This window comes from Solanum pennellii, chromosome 5 (genome assembly GCF_001406875.1).
Source record: "Solanum pennellii chromosome 5, SPENNV200".
Classification (NCBI taxonomy): domain Eukaryota; kingdom Viridiplantae; phylum Streptophyta; class Magnoliopsida; order Solanales; family Solanaceae; genus Solanum; species Solanum pennellii.
Genome location: NC_028641.1, coordinates 6,573,577 through 6,600,075, shown reverse-complemented (window position 1 = coordinate 6,600,075; position 26,499 = coordinate 6,573,577). Strand labels below are relative to the sequence as shown.

At 34.7% G+C, this 26,499-nt stretch overlaps 5 protein-coding genes across 9 annotated transcripts; 1 reads left to right on the top strand and 4 right to left on the bottom strand.

Annotated features, from left to right (window-relative positions):
- Positions 1 to 2,629: 2,629 nt before the first annotated feature.
- Positions 2,630 to 4,568, bottom strand: LOC107020465 (cytosolic sulfotransferase 5-like). The gene is made up of 2 exons (XM_015220839.2): positions 4,141 to 4,568; positions 2,630 to 3,932 (listed from the first exon to the last, which is right to left on the bottom strand). The coding sequence occupies exons 1-2, from the start codon at positions 4,346 to 4,348 to the stop codon at positions 3,187 to 3,189; spliced, it is 954 nt and encodes a 317-aa protein (XP_015076325.1). The 5' UTR covers positions 4,349 to 4,568; the 3' UTR covers positions 2,630 to 3,186.
- Positions 4,569 to 4,673: 105 nt separating this feature from the next.
- Positions 4,674 to 10,509, bottom strand: LOC107020461 (ribonuclease H2 subunit B). 4 transcript variants are annotated; one of them, XM_015220834.2, is made up of 11 exons: positions 10,358 to 10,509; positions 10,143 to 10,236; positions 9,353 to 9,412; positions 8,969 to 9,070; positions 8,508 to 8,584; positions 8,011 to 8,134; positions 7,644 to 7,708; positions 6,817 to 6,886; positions 6,468 to 6,543; positions 5,720 to 5,810; positions 4,674 to 5,123 (listed from the first exon to the last, which is right to left on the bottom strand). In XM_015220834.2, exons 1-11 carry the CDS (start codon positions 10,466 to 10,468, stop codon positions 4,995 to 4,997), a joined length of 999 nt encoding a protein of 332 aa, XP_015076320.1. In that variant the 5' UTR covers positions 10,469 to 10,509; the 3' UTR covers positions 4,674 to 4,994. The 4 variants fall into 4 exon arrangements, with proteins under 4 accessions (XP_015076320.1, XP_015076319.1, XP_015076321.1 ...); XM_015220833.2 differs by having other exon boundaries at positions 10,143 to 10,239; positions 10,358 to 10,497; XM_015220835.2 differs by having other exon boundaries at positions 4,674 to 5,120; positions 10,143 to 10,239; positions 10,358 to 10,497.
- Positions 10,510 to 11,009: 500 nt separating this feature from the next.
- Positions 11,010 to 15,163, bottom strand: LOC107020466 (protein UXT homolog). The gene is given in 8 exon segments (XM_015220840.2): positions 11,010 to 11,490; positions 11,611 to 11,665; positions 12,653 to 12,760; positions 12,969 to 13,070; positions 13,258 to 13,287; positions 13,838 to 13,936; positions 14,951 to 15,102; positions 15,104 to 15,163. Coding segments are annotated over 8 exon segments (645 nt in total). The 5' UTR covers positions 15,149 to 15,163; the 3' UTR covers positions 11,010 to 11,436.
- A 6-nt stretch (positions 15,164 to 15,169) lies between these two features.
- Positions 15,170 to 20,540, top strand: LOC107018552 (pentatricopeptide repeat-containing protein At2g26790, mitochondrial). Of its 2 annotated transcripts, XM_015219058.2 has the most exons (7): positions 15,170 to 17,732; positions 17,908 to 17,956; positions 18,035 to 18,154; positions 19,340 to 19,401; positions 19,544 to 19,566; positions 19,646 to 20,150; positions 20,341 to 20,540. In XM_015219058.2, exons 1-2 carry the CDS (start codon positions 15,259 to 15,261, stop codon positions 17,921 to 17,923), a joined length of 2,490 nt encoding a protein of 829 aa, XP_015074544.1. In that variant the 5' UTR covers positions 15,170 to 15,258; the 3' UTR covers positions 17,924 to 17,956; positions 18,035 to 18,154; positions 19,340 to 19,401; positions 19,544 to 19,566; positions 19,646 to 20,150; positions 20,341 to 20,540. The 2 variants fall into 2 exon arrangements, with proteins under 2 accessions (XP_015074544.1, XP_015074546.1); XM_015219060.2 differs by lacking the exon at positions 17,908 to 17,956 and having other exon boundaries at positions 15,171 to 17,732.
- Positions 20,484 to 25,669, bottom strand: LOC107018551 (putative late blight resistance protein homolog R1B-23). The gene is given in 4 exon segments (XM_027916951.1): positions 20,484 to 20,682; positions 21,153 to 22,287; positions 22,375 to 25,450; positions 25,453 to 25,669. Coding segments are annotated over 4 exon segments (4,266 nt in total). The 5' UTR covers positions 25,502 to 25,669; the 3' UTR covers positions 20,484 to 20,676.
- Positions 25,670 to 26,499: the final 830 nt, after the last annotated feature.

The following is a 26,499-nucleotide window of genomic DNA, read 5'->3' as shown; positions in this document are numbered from 1 at the left end:
TATATATATATATATATATATATATATATTATTTTTTTGATTTTAAGGTGTAAGCTTAACTTAAAACAAAAATAAATTTAAGTGGAATTTGAACCGTGGACTAGAGGGTGATATCTCTACCTTCTATCAATTGCACAAGAGCACTTCTATATTTTTTATGGGTACATTGTTCGATATAGCTTAATTTCTACCAGTTTTTCAAAATAGATTTACATATATTCATATGATTTTTTCAAAAGTTACTGAAGTCCGGATGCATGTGCAGTCTCTGTTGACTATATTACACCGTCATGAATTATTTACATAGCAAAATGTAAAAGGAGTTTTCTGAAATTAAACTCAAATCAATTGATTAATTAAACTCAAATCAATTGATTGATTAATAAACCTGTTTTCATGGAAGATGTCAAGACAATATCATTAGGTTCTGATTTGAAGATTGCCTTAAAGACCATGGCTGCCTTTATAATAGGAAGTCTGGACCAAAAACTTTCCCATTGATATAGTTGAAAGTTATTCCAAAAATGATCACAATTGGTAATGGCAGTTTCTCTATAATTCTCTCTATTTCTTCATTATTAATCACAATTGGTGATGATTTTTTCTCACTCATTTTAGGAATGGAACTTGATAAAAAATAGTGGAACTTCATATGACTTAATTAGCCAAATGATATGTGTGTCTATATATAGAGGAAGGAAGAGTTTGTTTTAAAAAATATTTACATAATCAAAGTACTTTACGTAATTATCCATATGATTCTAGTATAGTCTATAATTTATAGGATACCCAAAAAAATCATATAGTATAAATTTCTTCTTGGACTTTGTAAAGAAAGATTTGAAAAAAAATATCATCATGAGTTAATTTATGATTTAGGCCTTATTTGTTTGCACTTAATGGAGGTATGAATCTTAATCATTTAGATTCAGCCCATTAAGTATGTTTGATTTTTAGGTCTGAATCTGAATCATTCAGATTCAGTTCATTTGTTTTATTTTTAAAAAAGCCTCTTAATGGGTCTGAAGAGGTCTGAACGAATCAGATCTATAGGAGACTCTTAATAACATTCAAACTCATTTGATAAGTTATCAAATAATAAATCATCGCTTCTCTGCTTTGGGCATGCCTTTTTATCTCATAACTAAAAACTTTCCTTCTCTCTTTTCTAAATCAAACACCATTTTTTCTCTCTGATACTGGTAAGTTTTCATAAATCCTTCCAAGAATTTTTTTTCAACATTAAATTTTTTTTTGTATTGACCTGTGTAAAGAACATTGGTTGCAATAATATTTTTGGTGTATTTTTGTTTATCAAGATTTTTGGATGAAAAAATAGTACTTCCAAATTATGATTATTAAAACTTTTAAAACTTTTGCTTTAATCAAAAGTGATATATTTTGTTGAAATGAAAATTTTATAATATTTTCTTAATATAATGTTTAATTTCACTTGCACATTCAGATATTGAAAACAAACAACATTAATTATTTAATGTTCAGATTTAGAGACCATATCTTAATATTCAGATGTGTTTTTAGATCAAAACACCTAGATCTTAATGCAAATCTTAATATTCAAATGTGTATTCAGATTCATACCTCTTAATCTTAATGAAAACAAATGAGGCCTTAATTAGAAAGGAAAAATCGATTGAATGTAAAGTCATCCTAATTGATGTCCATTCGTAGTTCTATTAATTTTTTTCAAAATCCACCAAAGGTGGGGATTAGACATAACCCAATCTGAGTGTACATTATCGGATTGGTTCAAATTTTTGAAATATCAAACCAAATTTAAATTTTTAAACCAAACCTACACACTATTTGGTCAAGTCCTAATGTTAAAAGGATAAGAAATGAAACTTTTAGGCCTTTAGAGTTTGTTAGTGACTTTGACATTAGACATTCTACATTATTTAGAGGCAGTCTGATCTATGAAAAATTAAATTTTGTTTTTGTTTTTAGTGTTTTTTTTTAGAGAAAATCTCTTCCTCGTATTTATAAATTGTTTATGAAGAAGATGGTCAGTGATTCATATGGTCGATATCTACTCGTTTAGATGAGATGTATTGGTGTTGTAATCTTATATTTTTTTAAAAAAACTTTTATGGTCAAAATGGAAATTAATCGGTTTTGCTCCCATCTAGTTTAAGTTTTCTAAAACATTTTCATTTATTCATACTTTAACTTATTCTGTAAAATGGTATTAGGTTTATGTAAAATTCTTGTTATGTACATGGAGTATTATTTTCCAAAACCTAGCTTGACAATCAGAAGTTTGTGTTCCTCTGTGTCTTTATATATATAGCACACAAAAATTTCGACATTACTTTATAATAAAAACGAATAGTTGGATGCACAAAATATGATCTCACGATCAGACACGTCTCATCTCAAAAGAGAGGAGTCATGGACAAGCAAGGCAATATTAATTCAATTATAAGCTTATGCTTTGTTGCATTGTTATTAAGCCTAATTACTTCCCAATCAACACTGGACAAATTTAAGCTTCACTAAAACACTGTAGAGGAATGATAATATATATTAAAGCTTCAATATAATTACTTCCCAATCAACATAAAGCTCACTCCATAATATATTAAAATTTCATGTGTGGATAAAAACATTACAAAGGGTAAATTTTTATAGGTGTCAACTAGTAAGAGATATTTTTAAACTCATATCTTAAAATAACTAAAGACTTATGAAGATGGTTAAAAACATTTAAGTTTATTATTTTCAACAACCTTGACTTATTATTCATTCGGATGAAGTAATAGAAAGCTTGTTAAAGTAGAAATTATAAGAAGAAAGAAGTATTAAAACCACACTTAAATTACGTGAATTATTACTTTCATTCCCGAATTATTGACAGCTTTGAAAACACCTGCCTCTAATTGAGTAACTAAAACTCAAATGCACATCTCATCTTGCCACGTGGGTGAAAAACATCAAGAATTTAGGGGTGTTTTCAACACTTCTCTTGGATATTTACTAAGAGTCTCACGCTCGTATAAGAATTTGAGACCAGTTGCTATGCTATGTGGCAGATCAAGGTGTATTTAAGTTGAGTTAACAAAATAGATGGACATTTTTAAGACCGTCAATAATTCAAGAATGAAACTAATAATTCACTTCACTTCAAGTAGATCAAGTGTTTCCAATACTTCTTGGGTATAAGTATCAAAGTTCAAGGCCACTCCCTTGAAGCTTCAACTTGGTTATCTTGTCAAGTTGCTCTTCCATTTCAGGTTTCATGTAATTCTTCCAATCCCCAACAATCCCTTTTCTGAAATATGCACTATTGTGGATATTAGATAAGATTGATCCACTCTTATTAACCTCCAAGTTCTTAAGCCTCTCCAAGCTACACTTGTTCAAAACTATCTCCAAATCCTCTTCATTACCAAAAGGTTTTCCAAGAAACAAGGCTATTTTTGCCACCTCTTTCTTAGTGTCTATCTTCAAGTCTTCATACTTCAAGAATAATATTTTTTGAGGCTCTTTTTTACTTTCTTCCCAATATTCAAGAACATGTTCGAAAAAAGGCCCATACTGATGAACCCCTTTGCAAAAGTGCTCCACAACTTCTTCTAAAGGAGAGAGATCTTCTAAACGGTTACGACTATTCATGAAATGCCACATAGAAATTAAGGTATCTTTAGGATTTCTTGTTATGTATATAATCTTGCAATTATTCGAATTTTTGATTGAATCTGGCAAAACTCTATAAGGTAAATGAGTGTGAAATAATCTTGGAGAGGGCATTGTGTATAGATCATGAGTTAGAGGTTTTGAATAATAATCCATGGCCTCTATTGTTGGAACATAGAAATGAGGATTATCCTTAACTAAAAGGTCTTCTTCTTCTTCCTCTTTATTACCAGCTTGCATGATGGATACACATATGGCCTTGAGCCATGTTGTACCTGTAAGACAAACATTAGACATTAGATTGAAAATATGTAGTTTTGTTTTTTTTGTCGATCATTGATATGTAAAAAGTTACAATTTGGGCTTGACAAAAATATATAGTTGATGAAAGGTAGACCTAAGAGATATATTTTCCCACAAGAACATAAAATACTTGATGAGTTCATTAATCAAATTCAAATCAATTGATTAATTAATAAAAACCTGTTTTCATGGAAGATGCCAAGAGAACATCATTAGGTTCTGATTTGAAGGTTGCCTTGAAGACCATGGCTGCCTTTAAAATGATAAGAGTGGACCAAAACCCTTCCCACTGATAAAGTTGAGAGTTATTCCAAAAATGATCAGTTTTGGGCAGTTTCTCTATTTCTTCATTATTATTCACAATTGGTGATGATTTTTTCTCACACATTTTATGAATAGAATTAATAAAAATAGTTTTAGTTTATATAGTTTAATTGGCAAAATGATATATGTGTCTATATATAGGGGAAGGAGGTTGGAATCATTTTAAAAAATATTTACACAATCAGACTACTCAAACTTAATCAATCAGATGTATAACATCTTGCATTTAGTGATTCTAGCATACTCCATAATATATAGGATAACAAATAGATCATAGAGTATAATTCTTCTTGGGACTTTATAGAGAAAGATTTGAAAAAGATTTCCATCACGAGTTAATTTATGATTTAATTAGCAATGAAAATAGACTAAATGTGAAGTCATCCTAATTGTGTTCACCAGTAGCCCAATCTATGTATTAATCATAATGAAATTTTGCAGTTGGGTCATCCGCGCATTGCGGATTTTCTAACACTAACACTAGTAAAATGAAATAAGAGCAATAAATTGTCTCCATTTCAAAACTCATACACTTGGCATTTACAGCTGGTTTTGCAGGGACACTAAGAAATTAACAGTAAAGAGGATAGAGATACCGTCTGTTTACAGCAGCAGCAACGACACCAGATCTAAGAGACTAAGCCATCTGATTCATTCAAATCGTAATACCTTGCTCCGAGAAGCCTCTTATCTCTGCTGCTTTGTACTCTTCATTTTCCCCGCCTAGTAGCCCGACTAAACATGTCTTTGATATTAAGAGAGTTAGTTTCCACTTTGATCTTTTTAGTCTGTCTTTTGTTCCTGGTAGTCTTCTCCTGACCTTCACTCTTTCCCTCCTGCTGATTTTGAAAGATAAAAAAGGAGTGATGCACAACGCAAACAAAAAACTGGAAAGTAAATAAATTAAGCAGAATCTTATATTTATAATAGACAAGTTCAAGGCTATCTGTTATGATTTGGTTACTGTTACGTCAGCATACTAAGCTGCTGATAGAGTATATCATTGCCGAAGCAATATAATATTTCTCTATTTAAAGTGTGCATCAACAAGACATATACAAGTATCTTTTACAGACTAACTGTGTGCATCAACAGTACATATACCAGTATCTTTTACAGACTAACTTTCTGGAAATCCTTCATCTGCCCAAGGAGTAAACAAATGGAAAAGAAGAATCCCTAACATCAATAATGAGTTCTTGATGCACATGTAGGCTTCGCCCAAACATAAATTGCAACAAATATTACAGTAGGCTAGGCCTGGGAGAGAAACATACGGCAAACCGTAAGATTCAATTTTGATCTTTCTCATGATGCATCAAGACCAAGTGATAATATTCTGGCACAGTTAATTATCCTTGTTCCTGGTGCCGTAGAAAATACATACTAATCACCAATCATGGGATCGGAACCAGTTTAATAGTGGTTGTCTTACCTGTTCGTGATTGAAGGACTCGAAACTATTATCCATTGGTGATGAATGCATTTCAAAATTTGATGCTTTTGTGTCCTCTTGCAAGTCTATGCTGTAATCATAATGATAACAATAAAATGGTTATTAAATTAGAGGAGAAATTAATGTTACATCTTCAAAACAATTAGAGAACTTGTAAAGAGAAGACATGGGATTTTTAACACATAGCCACCACTGATATAAAATGTACTCTCAGTTAGCATCAAGAGGAAATTAGTTTAACTAGGAAGTAGAACCCGTAAACAAGACCAGCCGGGCCCCTTGTCTAAGCCAGAGAGTCCATCCGTGAATTGTAACTCATACAACAGCATATTGCAGGCTAGCCATAAAGCAGATGCATAAACATGGTAATACCGAATTTTACAATTGATTTTTAGTGTCGGAAACATATCCATCCAGATATCATCTTTATATATTGGTAATTCATCTTCAAATTTGTCACAAGAAAACTCATGGTATTATGAAAACAAGCTGGAGGTTAACTCATTAGATAGTTAATTCAGAAGCGAAATGTGAACCAACATTACTCATAACACTGAGCATGTAATAAGAGAAAGGTCCTGAAAGTTGTTTGCCTGCATCGACTCACATTGCATTTTTTACTTTTAAGATAGTGTGTAAAAGCATAACCTCTATCTAACGATACCCAGACAAATAACTTAAAAACAATCAGAAAAAAACTCAGCCATTTATCTGTTAAAGGATATACCTTAATTTGCTGCAGAGGAGCTTCAACCAAGGCTCTTCCTTCAAGTACTCTCCAACTATAGATACTGCATCAGTTACTGTTTAATTCAAAAAGCATTAATTAGTATAATCTTTTAGCTTTCATATGGACGTGACAGCAAATCACATATTTAAGATGACAAGTGCGCTGAATTGGCCAAACAAACTTGTTTCCTGGTTCTTGAAACCAAGGATACATTAAAGATACTTGAAGAGTTTCTCAAACAAAGCACGACGCGAAAAATGTCTTTGAAGGACCATAATTGGCTATGAGAATCATAATCTTTAAGGGTAAAAAGTTTAACGAACTCATTATTCAAAAGGAGACGTACATATTTCTTTCTTATCTCGAGCAGCATAGTTCTTATCCAGTGTCAACAATGTCTTCTTCAATTGTATTACCTACAAATATCTTAAAAGTTAAATAGAGACATGAACATAATGAAAATTGTGTCTGAGAGACTACTCAATCTGTAAGATGGATAGACCATTGTAGACAGAAGACTTTACAAGACGCTACCAAAATATAAAGAACACCTCAAAATAGAAGAGATTATTAGTTCCTTTTATGTAAGACTCTGGTTGGTTTCCCTTTGGCCTTTGGAAATAAATGACTTAGTTATTTTACACCCAAGTTGCATCATTTCCATTTGAAAAAGTCCAAGTACGCGCTAAATGATAACACATGCACTATGGCGCTAAGCTGTTTCTCTTAGTTATTATAAGTTGTTACTGAAGCCTAGTGACAGGGCAGGTAGAAAGTTATATCATTGCAAATAATCAAGTACACTTACACTACAGTGGATCAGAGTGGCTGCCAGATCATGTGGAAGCAAATTTCTTATATAACTATGTGGACTTCATCATACTTATCATTGGACCATCTTCAGAACTCAATGTAGACATAACCAACGGGAGATCCATCTACAAGCTTTACTATTACAGGCCATTAACTGGAACAAGTTATAAGTGGATTTTCATACTTTTTACAGATTGGAAAGATCAGATCCCGGAGAGTCAATCACAAGAACTCTTGAACTTCTAATTTCCAAAAAGTTATGATTTTTACTCTGAATGCTAGAACATGATCATCACAGCACATTGTTTCAGAGCAAAAAAAACCACCCAATACATGGGCTTGTGAGGGATGAAGTCTGACCTTCAAGCATAACCACTTTAGCACCTTCTCATCATTAAGCCTGAAAAACTTTGTCATTCCTACATCTGTGGACAAAAAACAAGGGAGAGGGATGGACATCAATATTAAGAATTATTTAACTTGGATTAGACATTCACCACCAACCCAAAAGTAAATGTTATAGTTTCAAATGTTTAATGAATTACATCATGTTAGATTTCAATACCATTTTCATATGTTTTTCTTTACACTTTATTTGACAAACAACTTTAAGTCAGATACATGGATAATATATCTATTGAATACTCCATAAAATATGAGATGTCATGCCATATATCGTAATACGACCAAAAAGAAAACTGGAGATAGGATGACAGTATATTATCACCTTTGACATCACAAACCACTTGCATGCAGCTCTCAGCAATGGAAGAAAGATGCTGATATCCAGGATAGCCTACAACGTAAATGATTTCATCCACTTGCCTAAACTTTCCTGGATCATCATTTTTCTGCATTTATCACAATAAACAAAAGAGCAATTAGAAACCAGCTTGTCAAGTGGCAGACAGTTGTCTCTTGCAAATGGCGCATTCAGCTAAGGAAACTCAACCAGCCAAAAGCGAAAGAAGATAATCTGAATCTTACGTAGTCATTCAGAAGAAAGAGAGTAATAGAGTCACCTATATTGTAGACAGTTCTTACAGTCAAATCAAAGTAGTTTACAAGCTATTCCTTTTCTCAATAAATAATATATAAAGCAACAATGCATGTGAAATACACACTTTCAAGTATTACACTTCTCTACTATAAACTTTTTGCTAGTAGTTTGTTTATAAAGGAAACTTAAGAGAGATAAACCACTCAGAAGTTAGAAATTAATACCTTCATTCTTGCTTCATCAAAAATAGGCAACAGAACAAAAACTGGATCAACTGGAGTTGCAGTATACAAACGACCATCTGTTTTGAGAAATAAATGAGTACAGAAAAACTACCAAGAAAGCACTATCAATTCCTCTAGAAATCAAGACTAATAGCATTGACGGATTTGAAGAGTAGAAGATATAACCAACAGGCTTCTCTAGAAAGAGTACAAAAGGACAAATATAAGATAATGAAAGGCAAATTGAGATGTTGAAGATATATTTAATAAAATAAAAGTGTGCTCTCTACCACTTAAACTTTTAGATGAGATGGTTACACACTTATCATTCGTAAACATATAGTTTTAATTCCTGTAAACTATTACCTTGAAGAGATTGGTTCGTCAAGACAAATTATGAACCACGAGGGCAAGTACGGATTTATCAGATTTTTTTAGACCAAGCTCAGACAAATATTTACCTTCACATACATAATCCCCAAGGAACCAAGACCCATAAGATTGCTTGAACCAGTGAAGTTCTTGAAGAGATTCATCAACACAAAGGTAACATGTTGCATTTCCTGTCACAAAAAGAATTTTTAAAAAAATTATATCAATGTTACTGGACTATTAATACAATCATAGTGGCAAACCAGTTCCCACTTCCCACAAGATAGTACGGCAATCAGCAAGAGGTTAGAGTGGTTAACAAAAAATGACCTATAGCAATTTCGATACATCCACAAAAACAATATCTCAAGCCACTGCCATGAAAGCATTATAACCATAGGAAAAAAGTAAACAAATACACATAACTGAAGACATCTCAAACAAGCAGCTGAATGAAAAGTGCAGGGATTTACCAGACTTGGGATGTCGGAGTGATAAAAGCTGCTCTACCTTGTTCCCATCCTTAGAAGGCTCTGCAATGTCAAAGTGAGAATCTTGATATTGCATTCAAGTGAGTATAGAAGATTCTAGAGCTGTATCTAAGAGATTGACATATGATTGTTCCCATGTACCAGCAACACAGCAAGAGATGTCGAGATGATTTCTTTCTTTCTTTTTTCGAAAAGACTTATTTATTTCCATAATCAAGATTCGACTATATGATAAGTGTATCAGTTTCAAGTCATATCTGGAAGAGCCAACAAGTCTTGAAATCTTCAAATCCATCTCCATCCTTGGAGATGAAGCTTACATGTAGCTACTGAACCTTAAGCAGCAGTAACATACATGCTCGAGACACTCCTTCAGATTCCAAATGGTTGAAGATATTCAAAGAATTGAAATATCGCACACATAATGAACTGAATTTGCCCACCAAATTACAGGCAAAGCAGATCTCCTATGGTGTAATTATTCAATCAAGAATCATTGTACCCAATTGAAAGTTTCTTCCTTTTTTGCTAACAAAACATAATGAAGGTGTAATTAACATAGTACTATGTCTCTAATCTCAAAAGACAAGCAGCAGCAAGAAAAAAGACACAAACTCAAGCCAAGAGATATAAATGATAACTCACAAACAAAAAAATAACCATATACCCAATTCAAAGTTTCTTCCTTTTCTGCTAATAGAACCTAATCAAGGTGTAATCAACATAAACTAGAGGACATACAAAAAAAAGAAATGTCTAGTAAAGGAAGTACCTTTTGCAATAAGAACACGAGCTTCATCGAGACCTTCACACCAAGCCATGGAACTCTTTCTGACACAAGAAAAACCTCTAGGAGGAGAACAATTCTGCTAATCAGTTTTTGAAAAACACAATTATACAGTGAGATTAGTAAAGATACAAAGCATTAGAAACTACAAGAAGAGATAAATGGGTTTAGGGTTTTTGAAGGAAAGAATGGAACTTTACCACTGGATGGAAGAAGAAAGGAGCAATTTTGCAGAATAGCGTTGAAGAAGAAGAGATTTTGCAGAAATTTGGAATTGGCGCCGAAATTAGTGGTGCCAATGTCAAGTCCATTCCTCACCCTAGTAAAGGGTACCATTCTAAGAAAAAGTATTTTCTTTTTAAACTTAGAATGTATTTTTACGAGTTACGTAGTTATTAGTAATATAGAAAAATAATTGTATGTATATTACTTATCAATTTAAAACATTACCGATATTAGTTTTTAATATATTAATAATTTTTTTCATAATGAATAACTAAAAGATCCCTAGTGTTTAGAGTTGGATTCAAAAAGCTAAATGAAGATACTACTCCAGCCTTTCCAGTTGATCTTTCTCTAAAAATGGAACGAATTAAGTTAACTTATACGAGAGTGAGGAATAAAAACCAACAATTAACTTACTGTTTTTGATGTCCCAAAGACGTGGAACACTGATTCTCTAGTCAAGACGTGGGGGTGCTAGAAAACCAAATAAATTTTCAATGCGTAAGTTTGCTATGATATTTGGTAATATACCATTCTTTTATTGGTTTGATCATTCTTTCTACAACAGATAATGAAAAGAATTCACAATTTAACCTCAACAATGAATTTGATTTCATGATACAATAATTCCATACAATTTAACCTCGACATTGAATTTGATCTCATGATATAATAACCCCGTACAATTTAACTTTGACAGTGAATTTGATCTCATGATACAATGATTCCGTATGTAACGATATGAACATTTGATCTAACTCAACCACAAAAATAACAATATAAAATGAGGGTAAATGAACAATATAAAATGAGGGTCAGACATCAATGGTTGAATCTGCCTCTAACTCATTTCACTGCATCTCAACAAAATAAAACTTTACAGAAACACACTCACATTGACCACAAATATACAAGTCACTAGGTGGTGTAAAGGATTTTACAATCTGCAGAGCTCTTTCAATGGATAGAAGATTATGTTGGCTTTGTTCTTCACTTTTTGGGTCCCTTGTCGCGGTAAATCCCCTCTTCTTTAGCAATTTAAGACGTATACACCTTAGTAAGCTCGTTCTGGTGGAATCTGGAGCAACTCACGGATCCCTTCACAAACCTGCATTCGAGTTTTTTAAATTAAATATTAATCAGAGTGTAATTTAATCAGGAGCATCAAAGAAAGATCCGGTTTATCTCTCTCACGACTTCATATTATGTGAACAATTGAAACACATACCATCTTGATCTGGGCCTTAATTGATGCAACTAGACGTGTATATTCCTCTATTTGCCTGCACAATCGATTGCAAAAGATCTACATTTAGCTTAAGGCAAGAAACATGACTCAGAAGAATATCGTTTGAACTGTTGAACAGAGTGTTTCCACTCAAAACATGGAAATGAAGTCCGAAAACATGCGGAGAAGGTTTTTCCTCTTTTTTGAATGTGAAAGGTTCAAAAACGCACCCATCCTTCACTTCCATCCACTCCAGAAAAAAAAAAAAAAGAGCTGAACTAGTTGGTTCCAATACCAAGAAACTTAAAGTGAAAATAGAGAAGAAGGGGGAGCAAAATAAGCACAAACATCTAAGCTGATTAGACATTAATATTCACATGCTCATATTCGATCTTCCTATCCTTTAATTAATAGCAGAGTCTAATTAAAGTTTATCCAAACTGGAAAACAAAAAACATGCTTGAGCAGACTAATTTGGACTTGTTAGTTGAGTTATGCTGTCATTGGATCGTAATTAAGGTGGTAGTTCAGGAGATTTTAGCTTTACCAGTACTATACAAATCTCTATTAGAGTAGCCAATTTTTGCATAAACAAGATTTTTAGCTTTTCCTTCACAACTTCACGGCTTGAGTTTTTTGAGAACTTTTGTGACTCTGAATTGGTGCATATTCCTCCACCTAGCCAGACTCAGTCCATTGCATGGAAAATGGCGTGATGGCTATTAAAATATGCTACTAACTACATGCCTTTGACACTGGCGTACTTTTTCATCTCCGTATATTCAAGTGCCTGACTTACCAGTAACTAGATTTATGAAACACATCCTATCTCTTCTGATTAGCAAGAAAGAGATCCCAACTCTACATCCTATTCAATGCTCCTTGAGGTGTTTGATCTACTTTTCAGATGGCCAATTTACTGAATGTTATATTTATCTTTGCACTTATTTTCCAAATCTTAAGAACAGAAGATGACTTTAGTTAAATTCAAGTCCTCAAATGGAAATAAGACACTACTGATAGAAGTAAAGATTAGTAATACCTGGCTAGTTTCTCCTCCTTTGCTGATATATAATTTAGAGCTTCTGACCAAGTAAACTCCACATGAAATCCAAGTCCAACATCAACAAATATGCGTGTTGTATCTGGGCTGTCAGATCAACTCAGGAAGAAATATCAATATGCAGCGGATGAAAATACCGAGGTATTTGAAGTCATCAAGATACAGATTTTCAATTGTAAATGAAAAAAAGAAGCAAAAAGTATCGATACATATTCAAATAAAAGTAGCCATCACTTAACTATTATATAGTCAATAATTTTCTACAAACATTTAAATAAAGATTAGAAAGACTTACACATCAGCTTGCAGGTATACTTCAGAGCCAATATTAACCAATGTCTTCAGATTAGTTACATTGTTCTTCTCCAAATTCTCTATATTACGTTTTAAATCAGAGCTAAGAAAAGATATGGTTAAGAAAACTATGCAGACCTCATTCCAACGTCAATATCCATATAAGTAATTAAACAATTCATCAACTCACATGCCTGCAAGTGCAAACTACTACCAGAAGTCTGAAAGACTGAAAAAATGATCTAACTATATGGTGGTAATGTAACAATATAATAACATGAAAAGGATACAAAATCTTTTGTTGTTCAAAGACCTTGTCCCTGCAGCCATAAAGTGGAATGCAACAAGATGAAACAAAGTTAGGCCACCATAAGATTTTGTGCAGAAAATCTTATTACATCTTTTTTCATACGTAGGTAACTTTAGCAATGTTGGGTGTAAATCATTCCATTACTTCCTATGCAATGTTTGGAAGTCCCCGTTCTTCACATATATAAATGTTAAAATTTATGTGTATGAAATTGCGGATTTAAGCCCCATTTTGATGACCAAAAAATAACCAGGACATGAATACATTTAGTTGGTTTTTATTCCACTACACAATTGGACCATTAATACAACAACATGGCAAATAAGTTTTGAAAGAACATTCTTAAAACCAACAAAACGAGAATATTCTTGAAAAGACCTTTTATCTAAAGGTCATCAAAGATCCATTCCCATTAATAAGACAAGTGTTTAGTTGAAAAACATATTTCTCATTCAAGGAAAAGGGTTGAACAGTAAATGAGATAAGAAGTCCCCAAAACAAATAAATATATATGTAATAGAAAACGAATTCAGAAAAAATGAAGTGAATGATATTACTACCGTTCAGCAATTGCGTGAACAAGATCTGGTTTCAGACGGCGATCAATAAACTCCTCAAATCTCCTTACTTTTTCTTGTTTAATAGTGTCCATCGCAATCCTATTACAAGATAAAATCATGTTAGAAAAAAATTAACCATCATATCAAAGATAAGACTACAAGAAACTAAGACGTGAGATGACTCCAGCATCCGGAGACAGTGAAAAGTCCCTGTTAGAACCCTAATCTCCACATAGATTAGAGTTTAAAGTGCCATGTCATATGATCATAGATTTTACGCCATTTGGCATTCTTATCATGGCCTGCTTTCACTAAGCGAGAACCTTTTCCAATTGAGGAACTATCTATATTAAGTATTTTTTCCCGCAGGTGTTAATGCTATAATCGTCCTAAAATCTGAATGAAGAAAATGACACGCCTTGCACAACATCAAAAAATAGGTGATATAATAATTTATCGTATCATTTTCTACAAGAAAGGAAATAATAAAATCACCCCTTAAACTTAGATAAAATGACAACAAACGTAAAGAATGTACTTCAACACTTAATTTATTGGCAAATTATTTCAACTTTACATACTACATATAGATGGATTTGATCAAAGCAAAACTTGTGAAAAGACACTATCTCAAGAATGTAGCTTCAGATGTCATGACTATTGGTTTCAAGTAACATGTCGATTAGATTCTCTTCTTCTCTTTCTTTTACCTAGTTGGTTTGGTTAAAAGCCCTACCACACTCCACCCAATGAACCACCAATATTAGCTTAACTTCTTTTCTAATGGTCAGTATTTCCGAGTACGGACATCAGGGGCATAAATGATCAACTAATCTTCAGTTGTGTATTCATCCTTTCTATTTGTTAATTTTCTTTGTAATGCTACATAGGGTATTACTTTGCTAAATCAAATATGGATAATTTATACTATCACACACCATTATTGCAATCCCCAAGCCTTGAGAGACTCTCAAAGTACTCGTACCTCCATTGTATAAAGTATCTATCTTTCTGCTAATACTTCACCAAAAGAGGGAAAAATTTTACTCAGCACCAATAGTAGTGCTGCCTCAATAGCAATGTAATGAGAATATAAGAATAAGCCATTGTTACCTTTGTCCAAATTGAAGCTTCGCAGCAAAATCTGAGCTTTTTGCGATTGTCACCCTTCCACAGAGTAATTGGTTTCTGCAGTCAAAAATCAAATTTTTGCTTCTCATAAAGAGGAGAGGAGCCCTAAGGCGTTGCAATTTGGTGTAGTGAAAAGTCTAAAATACCCTTAGACAAACATAAATTTTCCTTTTGAACCATTTGTATATAAATAGGGTTTAGGGTTTAAAGAGTTTATCACTGTGTTAAGCTACTTTTGTCACAAACCAGGTGGAATCAATCAATCAAATGCTTGTCTGAATATTTTTTCCATGTGGGTTTCGTCAATAAGGTTAGCTTCTTGCAGAAATTTTTTCAAGAACATTCAATTTATTCGATTAAAATCAGCTTCTTCAGTAGCTCAATTAACTCCATATTTGTCAGATTCTAGTTCTGATGAACAAATTGGAAATACCCACATGAAAAATAATGAGTTAAGTAACAATACTGTTGAGGTGAACTCGTATTGGGTTACTGAAATGCTTAATAGTTTAAGGGAAGAGCCTAATGATGCTTTATCATTTTTTCGTCAGTTGAAAGAAAGTGGGTTTAAACATGATATTCAAACTTATATGGCTATGATTAGGACATTTTGTTATTGGGGTATGGATATGAAGTTGGATTCTTTGTTTTTAGAGGTTATAAAATTGGGAAAGAAGGGGTTGGGTTTTGAAGTTTCTGACTTGTTTGAGGAATTGGTGGAGGGGCTGAATGCTGAGGGCCCCAATTCGTTGGTTCGGGCTTTAGATGGATTGGTTAAGGCTTATGCTAGTTTAAGGATGTTTGATGAAGCTATTGATGTTTTGTTCCACACAAAAAGGTGTGGTTTTGGATTGAGTGTGTTGTCGTGTAATTATCTCATGAATAGGCTTGTTGAGTGTGGGAAAGTAGATATGGCTGTGGCGGTTTATAAACAGTTGAAGAGGATTTCGGTGAGTCCAAATGTGTATACTTATGGAATTGTGATCAAGGCATTATGTAGAAAAGGCAATTTTGAAGAAGCAGTTGGTGTATTTGAGGAGATGGAGAAAGCCGGTGAAACTCCTAATGAGTTTACTTATTCTACTTATATTGAAGGGCTTTGCTCGTATGGTAGATCAGACTTGGGCTATGACGTATTGCGGGCGTGGAAAGGGGTAAATTTACCCCTTGATGTCTATGCCTACACTGCTGTAATTCGTGGGTTTGTTAATGAGAAGAAGCTGCAAGAGGCAGAAATGGTGCTGCTTGACATGGAGGAGCAAGGAATGGTCCCTGATGCCGTTTCTTATGGGGCTGTAATTAATGGATACTGCACTGCAGGGAACATTTCCAAAGCTCTGGCTTTCCATGACAAGATGGAAACAAGGGGTATCAGAAGTAATTGTGTGATTTTTAGCTTAATTCTTCAGTGCTTGTGCAAAAATGGCAAGGCATGTGATGCCGTTGAACAGTTCAGTAGTTTTAAGAAGAAAGGTATTTTTCTTGATGAGGTGGCTTATAATGGTGTAATTGATGCTTTGTGCAAACTCGGTAGGTTTGAAGAGGCTGAGAAGTTGCTCGATGAGATGAAGGATAAGAGGATGACACCTGACATCGTGCATTACACTACTTTAATAAATGGCTATTGCCTCCATGGACAAATTTTAGATGCGATGGGTTTATTTGATGAAATGAAACAAAAAGGCTTGAAACCTGACATTATTACTTATAATGTACTTGCTGGTGGATTTTCTAGAAATGGCCTTGTTAAAGAGGCACTTCACCTTTTGGACCATATGAAGGGACAAGGCTTGATGCCAACCACTGTCACACATAATGTGATTATTGAGGGCTTATGTATTGGAGGTTATGGGGAAGAGGCTGAAGTATTTTTCAATAGTTTGGAAAATAAATCTGCAGAAAATTATGCTGCCATGGTGAATGGGTATTGTGAATTAGGCAATACCAAAGATGCTTTTGAGCTTTTCGTTAGACTATCAAAACAAGGTGCTTTAATTAAAAGGAAATCTAGTTTGAAGCTTCTAAGTAGCCTATGTCTCGAAGGAGAATATGGAAAAGCGTTAAAGCTGTTCGAGATAGTGTTGTCATTAGGTGATGGCACTTGTAAAATAATGTGTAGCAAACTAATAGCTTCCTTATGTAGTGCTGGAGATATGAAAAGGGCCAGGTGGGTGTTCGATAATTTGGTTTGGAGAGGATTTACACCTGATGTGGTCATTTATACCATGATGTTAAATGGTTATTGCAGGGTAAATCGCTTGCAGGAAGCCCTTTATCTTTTTGATGATATGAAGAAAAGGGGTATTTCTCCTGATATTATTACTTATACAGTTATGCTTGATGGCCATTCTAAGAATTTAAAGAGAGATCGATTGTCATCAGATACAAGGAGGAATGGCAGAGAAAGAACGGATACAGGGTCAGTTTTTTGGAGTGAAATGAACGGGATGGAATTAACTGCTGATGTCATTTGTTACACTGTTTTGATTGATAGTCACTGTAAATCAGACAACATTGATGATGCTATTCACCTTTTCACTGAAATGATTGATAGAGGTTTAGAACCTGATAGTGTGACATACACAGCTCTAATATGTGGCTATTGTAAGCATGGACATGTTGAGATGGCTAAAGAACTTGTGAATGATATGTGGAGAAAGGGAATACAACCAGATAGCCATACCATCTCAGCACTACATCATGGAATCATAAAGGCTAAAAAGTTGCACCTTAGGCATAACAATAACTCAGCCCAAAATCGGAGGTATGTTCAACACGTTACATTTAGTAGAGTCGTTGTTAGTTGGTCATTTCCTGCAATATCTCCTTTCCTCTTCTTTTTTTTTGGGGGGGGCATCGTGCAACAGTTTAAATTCAGCAGTATGAAGCCTTGTTTTGGGCCTAACTGTGGCTTGACAATTATCTGTTTTGATCTTAAGACTTCAGGTTATCTAGTGTATTTTTGGCGAGGCACAAATTTGTTGCATGGTAGGGGGTCTTTGGGCTTAAGTGGTTGTGTTTCTCCATTTTCGTGTTGAACAATCACCAAATCATTATCTTGTGCAGGAGATGATAAATATTCATTTGAATGTGAAGAGCACATACTTTGGTAATACTGGAAAGAGAAGAGTTGGTGCTCCTGATGTAACTAAGCCAGCAGCGGTCATCATGAAGCCTGAAAATCAGGTATAAGAATTCAACATACATCTTTGCAGATGAAGTCAGATGGCCACATGGCTGGATCATCTATATTTAGAACTCTTCCGAATGTAAAGTCTTTTTTTTTTGCCATTTTGATGTTCAAAATAGAGATCAAAGACTGCACTTGTGTGATCATTCATATTTCCTGCCTCCTCTGTGCTACTACTGTCTTTGATCTTGAATTTCCCCTTTCCCATTGCAGAAATGGGAAAGAAATTTTGATAGGTATAGGGCTTGTCAGTACGTTCAAGATTAAGTTAATAGGTTCAATGAGAAGATAAAAAAGGGTTCAACTTGGATAAAACATGAACCTTATTATATTAACTCAGACCTATAGTGCGAAGAGCTTATGGGGTTGTGATTTGTGAATGCTAATAATAGAATTGACATAACAGTAAATTCTATAAAGTAAGGGAAATATCCTTCAAAGTCTAGTAGTCAAACATTTCACATCTTATGATTGATATTTTACTTGAAAAAAGGTTTGCCTTTTGTTCCCAGCTTGTTTTGAGGTCGTAAGTTTTGTTTTCTAGTAGGGAAGATGTTCTTTGAGTTGGCTTGGATTTTTTGCTGGGATGGAGGTAGAAGATGAAATCGTCAGATTTAACAGTTACTTTATTACTTAAGTTCTATGTTGCTCGGACTCTTCAATTTTCTTGCTACTGACATGGGTGTGGGATCCACACACAGACTTGGTCAACCTAACTCGGGTACTTTGACTACACCTATGCCTAGAAGTATATTTCAGATCGAACATTTGGTTAGATTTTGGGTTTATGTCATACACATATTCTCAGGAAGTTCTGCAACACTTTGCTATATACGAGATAACTATGAATCAAAAAGTATCATACACATTCACGTAAGAATGTACTTCTTGCATATAATATGACATTTGAATTAAGCAACATGAAGATCATCTCGAGCAACTCAGCGACTATGTTTGGGTCTAGAATTGTGAACTGTCGGGTGTACCAAAATATTTGTCACCTTTGAATTTAGATTCATCTTCCGTTCTGTGCTTTGGTAGTAAAAACTGTTTCTCAAAACTGTACATTCCATATTCCTTCTTCTAGATGGCTTTAGTAAAATGAGATCTTTTAGTTTACTCTTCTGTTGGAGATCCTTTCTGATTGTATTATTTGCTTGGATTCTTCCGAATGGATGCAGACGTTTGATGCTGTTGATGGAAAGCAAGAAAGACCGACATTCCTCTAGTCCACTTGATTATGGTGATTATTCCCTCCTTAACCATATATATATATTCATAGATTATTCTCTCTGTAAGCTTGGTCATGCTAACTGCGATGATTCTATTTGATTTTTTTTCCTATTATTCTACTAATAAGATGTCTTGACTTTCACAATTTGCAGGATGTGATGGACTTGCTTGAGCAGTATGTCTGTTTTCTAGTAATCCTTTTTCCTGCCCTGAGAAGATTTCCGACTTACAAATTTCGTGTTTTATGTGAACAGTTTGAAGCCTTGGCTTTTGGGACCACTGCTATGTGTGGATAAGATACCTTTCTGGTTCTGGGTTATATCAACTGTTCCTTTCTACTGCATTACCTGACGACAGTATGTAACTCTTCAGTATATTTATTCGGTAGGCAACGGAACATATAATTCCAAGAATCCTCAAAGCAGAAATGGATTCTTGTTTTATCTATCGAAGAGTCCAGAGAAGTCTTTGCTTTAAACTAACATCGGGAGACAAGGTTAGGCGCTGGCAACGCAGCATCTATTCCAGGTACTAAGCCAACAGGGGGTGCTAACCGATCACCCAACCCACAGCAGATGCCCAAGTGTTGGAGTTCCAGCGAATGAGGGAATACTCTCTCATTGCCAGACACCTCGTCTATGTATTGCGTCTCTCCCTCAATTGCTAAGAAGGTAGGTACACCGTGATACGATAAGGTCCCCCTGAATGAAAAGCCAGGGGTAGAGCCTTGGAGTCGACCCAAGCAGAGATCCAGATCTAGTAAGTCTTTAAATTAAACCAAAACAAAAAGTCTACTGTTGGCACACGAATGTTATATTGTATACTACTATTATATTTTTTTGTTATAGATGTTGCATTTTTAATCATCTTTTTTAGTCAGGTAGTTGGTGTATTTATGTTTTTTTTTGTATCAATATTTATGATTTGTTTTTTCTCCCCATTTTTGCAGGGCATTGATGCATGGAACGTTTACATCTTCTGATCTTTCATAAATGCGAGTGCTTAATTAGTGAATCTTACAGATTCAGAATGCATTAAGGATAGTAGATTGAATAGTTGGATTAAATGACACAGTAAACTCTTATAGTCCAATGATGTAATTTTACCATATTTTTATTACTCTAATAATATAACATTTGATATGTTCTACCCATCTCTTTAATTGAAAGTATAGAGCAAGCTTAAACGAGTTGCAGAATATCACAAGTGATATCACCAGTCATTCAACTGATACATCATATATAAGTTTATTGATCTTCCAACGGCATCAGCTGATAAAAGTCCTTCAAATCTGTAAAGGAAATAAGTAAATTAGTTGCATAAAAAGATCAAATCATTCAAGAAAATCTCAACTTCACAGCACAACTGATGCTATTTCAGGACACAGTGGGAGTATTCTCTGTGATGGACAAAACAAGATAAACGAGATTGAGATGATTTAGATATGTAAAGAGGAGATGCACGATTGAGGAGAGCTGATTAGCAAAACATGACACATTTAAAGCTTACCGAGGACATGATCCTAGAGAACAAGGTTAGTGGGTTGATATTTTTTGCTCAATATTATTTTTATTACTCTTCTCTGTTATCTTACTTACATGACTTCTTCATTAATGTATTTCATTCAAAACTGCTTCCAAATGCTTTACAAAACGATTTTTGTGTTACATGACTTCTTCTCAAAATGGAAGGAGTACTTAACAAGCTAGTTTATAAAAACAAACATGTTGAAACTTCAGTTGCATTGGATCAACAACATACCTGATAAGTAATTCCAGACCGAGTGTTGGAGCATTGCTGATCTGTTCTGTGGATTATGACCTCAAAATCAGAAAATCCCATGTCTTCAACTTGCATTTCCTTGATGACCATTGCAGAGTCGGCGAGTGATTCTTTGCATGACTTTACCTCAATGGATTTCAGGGAAGACATGTATCCGAAGCAAGAAGGGATCACCTCAAGATATCGACATTTTTTCAATACCAAGTGTTCAAGGAATGGAAAAGCATCATATGAGACATCCCATTCTGAAAAAGATAAATTTTCTAGTTTCAAGAATTTGAGTTTGCTGAACTGCTCATCGTTCACTTTCCATGTATTGGAACTAATGGAAACTCGTAGCAGTTTGAGTACCTCAAGATTTGAAAGAGTTGTGACTTCATTTAGATTTATGTGGAAATTGGACAGTGTCAATTTCTTGAGGTGTGACGGGAGCTTCAGCTAATCGACTGATGTCAATGCAGCACCAGAAGAAATCTTGAGAATTTCGAGCATTGCAAGATTGTTAAATGCAGTAAATGAGTCATCAAATGCAGAAACTTCACATGTCAGTCTCCGAAGATTTGGTGTCTTAGCCAATATCTTATCAGCACTTTCTGCACAAGAAAAATATGCTGAGGAAAGAGTTTGCAAATCATCCATTTCTGAAGGGCTTTCTATGAATTCCTGTTCATTCTGCAAAGTGAACAATGCTTGGTCGTTTATTTGCAGATGCCGCAACTTAACCATCTTCCAAATGGTTTCTGGCAATGATATCCGTCCTCTAGTTCCTTGAACTATCAAAGTTTCAAGGTTCCAAAGATTGGCTGGGAGGGATACTGTATCATTGTCGGTCCGAAAAGAAATATACCTCAAAAGGATCAATTCTTGTGGGAAAGAATCAATGATAGTGAATTCAAAATCTAACACCCTCAGAAATTTGAACCTTTTTTGAATGACTGATGTGCGGTCTATTGAAGAGAATGCAGTTCTTCTAGACTCCCTGAACTGGAGATATTTCAAATTGGAGAAACACAAACACCATTTTGCAAGATCATCACACTGAGAATGAAGAGATAAGCGACGTGAAGTATTGCATTTTGGAGGGAAGAATTGAGTAGGATCCGAACCTGCATCTCTGTTAACGGAGAGATATGTATGATCAGATGAAACCTTAAAAGATGAAAAAATAGAAAGAAAAAGGCATATTAGAGGTTTTGATTACCCATTTATTCTTTGTATAATGTTCTCCAACTTGGCTTTCTTCCTGCAAAATTCATGCACCAGGTCATGAATGCAACACGTCTTGGTCCTTCCATTAAAACTCCTTTTACCAACCATCACAAGGTTTCTCCCAACAAGATTCTCCAAGTAATTTTCTGCGATTTCCTCCAAAGTCTTCCCCGTATGAGGTTTTATGAAGCCTTCCGCTATCCACAACCATGTTAACTTTGAGACTTGAATCTCTTCATCCTCTGTGAATACTCCCAAATACAGAAAACATGGTTTCAAATAGGGTGGCAAATTCTGATAACTCAGATCAAGAGTACCCTCCATTTGATCCTGAATGTTTGGACCTAAATTTGTTGCCACTTGTTCCCAACAATATTTTTCCTTCTTCATTCTTATGAGGATACCAGCTACCAGAATAATTGAAAGAGGAAGCCCGTCGCACTTTCTTACTATTTCTTGGCCTACATCTCTTAGAATAAAAGGAAAACTTTCGTTGTTGAACACCTTTTTGTTTAATAACATCCAACTTTCATCATTATTGAGAGATCGAAGCTTATGGGGATCACTATCATGTTTAGCATGAGAAGCGACCTCATAATGCCGAGTTGTCAGAATGATTCTACTTCCGTTGTTATCTTCAGGGAAGCACAACTTTAGATCATCCCATGCACTAGTTTCCCAAACATCATCAATGAGGAGAAGGTATCTCTTGCGCATTAAAAGTTTGCGAAGTTTATCTGCCAATTCATTTTCAGTCTCTCTTCTAAGTTTAGCTCTTTCATCAGTAATATTGCTTAGAATGGATAGTAATAAGTCCTTCCGCGTATATTCTTGAGAGACACAGCAATGGGCATGGATGTCAAAATAAGAGACAACTGACTCATCAGAATATAGCTTGTTAGCCAGAGTTTTGCCTAATCCAGCCATTCCAACAATTGAGATTACATCAAGGCCTGATGATCCTCCTTTTAGTTTTCCTATCAGTTCATCCTTCACATCCTCAAAGCCTACTATTTCTTCATTGATCCTTTGTTTACTAGCAAATTGTGAAGAAGCAACACCAAAGATCCGAACGAATCCCTTGAGAACTAACTGCACAAATGAAGTTAGCTTGTTTGGAGATGAGAGTAACTCATTAGGAATCTCTGCTACCTCTGCCATGAGCATTCTAATATCCTCACCGATGTTCAAGATCCAGATAAAAAGACACCAGTCAGGAACATCTTTTTTCTTACAAGTATCAACCATATGTTCTACCTCAAACACCAAATGAGTAGTCTTCTTTGCAAAATGTTGAAGTCCGTCTTGCTGTTCTACGACAGCTTGAAAGAACTTGAGTTCTTTCTAAATAATCGGAAGCTGGCTTTGAACCGAATCAACTGAATTTGAATACATGCTCAGAAACTTCTCCCTGTTGTCTAAAATGAAATCAGCAGAGTCCACTCTGTCAATTCCAGGTAAGTTGAACTGAAGGAGGAATTTCTTTCTAGCGATGAGGTAGATCACACTTTGCATACTTTGGATTTTTCCCGTGAAATCAAGATTCTCATTATCATCATTTAATGAGAAAACCAGAAGTCCTGCATCAACAATTGAAAAGTCTATATCCTGAAGATGAAGTTCAATGACCTGTGTTGGTAGATTGACTAGAGTATCTCCGAAGAAGTTGAGCGTCTCCCGAAGTTCTGCCTTTATTGCAATGCAATTACTAGAGACTGGTAATCCTTTTAAAGTACGTCGAAGAGACTCCAGAAACCCAACTTCACAATCGAATACATACTTAACATTGATAACGGGATACCATTGTGACTGAACTAAATTTAGAGCTTGCAGGATATGACAGTAGAACTTGCATATGCTTGACTGAATAGGCTGGATTTTGCTCTTCAGAAGATCAGAAAGCAAAGGATTCTCTTCGTCCGGAGCTGTGTCTTGATACATGTATTCATTGCTCGGAAGATACAACCACGTAGCCATAGTTGTTTGCCAGGCCACTTGTACAACATGAGTGAACAAAGCATGTTGGACCCGAGTCTCTATGCATCTATCTGAAACAAAGCAGACAAAACTAGAGAGGAAATTCAACCCCTTCAAAACCATTTCTATTTGAACCATGCTTCGGCCCCCAATACAAAGTGGTGAACTTGGATCATCAAATTTCAGTGAATTACTGATATTATCAGCAACACTGTCAATAAATTTCTTAACAAAACCGGGAATCACAATACCATCCTCATTGGCTGATATTTTGGGAAAGGGGAAATTAGCCTTAATGATTTCCAACTTGGTCTGCTGCAACTCATATTGCAAGTGGCAGAAATAGTCATAAAATTGTTGACTCCACGGACTTACTTCCGTACTGTACATCTGGATGAGTTCATCTGTAGCACCGTGGAACAATGCTCGGACTTTTTCCCAGCTTACATGTGGTTCATCTTTGAAGATATGCAATTCGATAATGATACTCAGGAACTTGAAATCCCTTTTAAGGAACCTCAGTCTATCTAACAAAGACATACGTTCTTGTGAAATTTCAAGGAAATCAGACACTTTTGATCTGAATTCCTCCAAATACATACGGAATGAGCCCCAATATTCTTCAATACGTTGCAGAACGCTAAGGGTATCAAGTTCCTGTGCAAACAGATATTCAACGAAGAATGAATTGCATTCATCCTCCATCTGCTGCAGAGTTTTAGATAAATGAGATACTATTGGCAGGTACTTGGCTGAAAACAAAAGGTCTTTCTCTTCAAGCCTCTGCGGTGTGTCAGGAGGACGAGACTCCTTGGAAAAGTGAAATCCCTCTAAAAACATATGGCTTGCCTGTACAAAACGCTGGAGAGTTGTCAGGATATTATAAGGTTCCTCTGTGAATATATTGTAATCGAATGAATACCATTGGTCTTCAATCCAACTCAGATGGTTGTTGTCTGAGCACATACGGAATGAACCCCATTTCTCTTCAACCCACTGCAGAGTGTCAAGGAAATGATACAACTTTGACTGATGTTCCTCTACATCTTTTTCGATTTTCAGCAGAATTTGGATGAAATGAGACACCAATGCTTTTCAACATACATCAGTGTGTCAGGGGGATGTGATATGTTCATAGACATGTACAAATCTCTCCTCTTCTTTCTGCAGATTATGCGATAACAGCAACTGAACAAAGTAATAAAAGGAAAACTACAAGTCTTCACTTTCTTTAATTTTGAACTTCTCTTTGTTTAGAAAAACTTTGTTAACTGGACCCTAACTGGTCTCAATCTGTCATCTTACTACATCCGTTTCAATAAGACAAACTAAAAAGGAGGGAGTAATAGTTAGCCTAATTTGACCAAGTCTCATGTTGGCCTTCAAGTTTGACTAAGTGTGTGTTTGGTATGCAGAAAACCATTAAGTAAGACAAACAAGCTAAAACGGAGGGAGGGAGTAATAGGTACGCTTAATTTGACCAAGTATCATTTTGGCCTTCAATGAATTTCTATAATTTTTTAAATTTTTAGAAGCTTCAAGGCATGTTTGCCAACTTGTCTCATTTCATAGCTTATGTAGCTAGGTTAGCAAAACAAAGACTTGAAAATAATGCAGTTAGTACAAAAGAAGTCAACTATGAAAGTTGAAGGGGTAGTGTATTAAAAGAGACAAATAAGTTATTCAATTAGGTTATAGTCTTTAAGTCTTAAATATTGAGTAAAAGTGACAAAATGAATAAATAATATTTATTAGGTTAAAATATACTTTTTCAAAAGCCCCAAACTTTTTACTTTTACACTTTTACCTCTATATTTTTTATCTTAAAATATCTAAATTTTACCAAAATAGACCAAAAAAAAAGGGCGCTAAACTTCGGATCATCATTCCAACGATTCTCTTCTCAATGATTGGTACATTTTTCAATCTTTTCTTCTTCTTCTTCTTCATCTTCATCTGCAAAAAAAAAATTGCTTTTATTAAGAAGATCTATAAAGAAAATTTAATGAAAAAAGAATGTCAAAATATATATATGTTTGAGTTTTTTTGAGACCCGAATTTTATTGTACTGCATTTGTTTTGTTTGAATAAACTAAAAAGAGCATTATTAATAAGTAAAAAAAGTACTTTGTGTCCATTT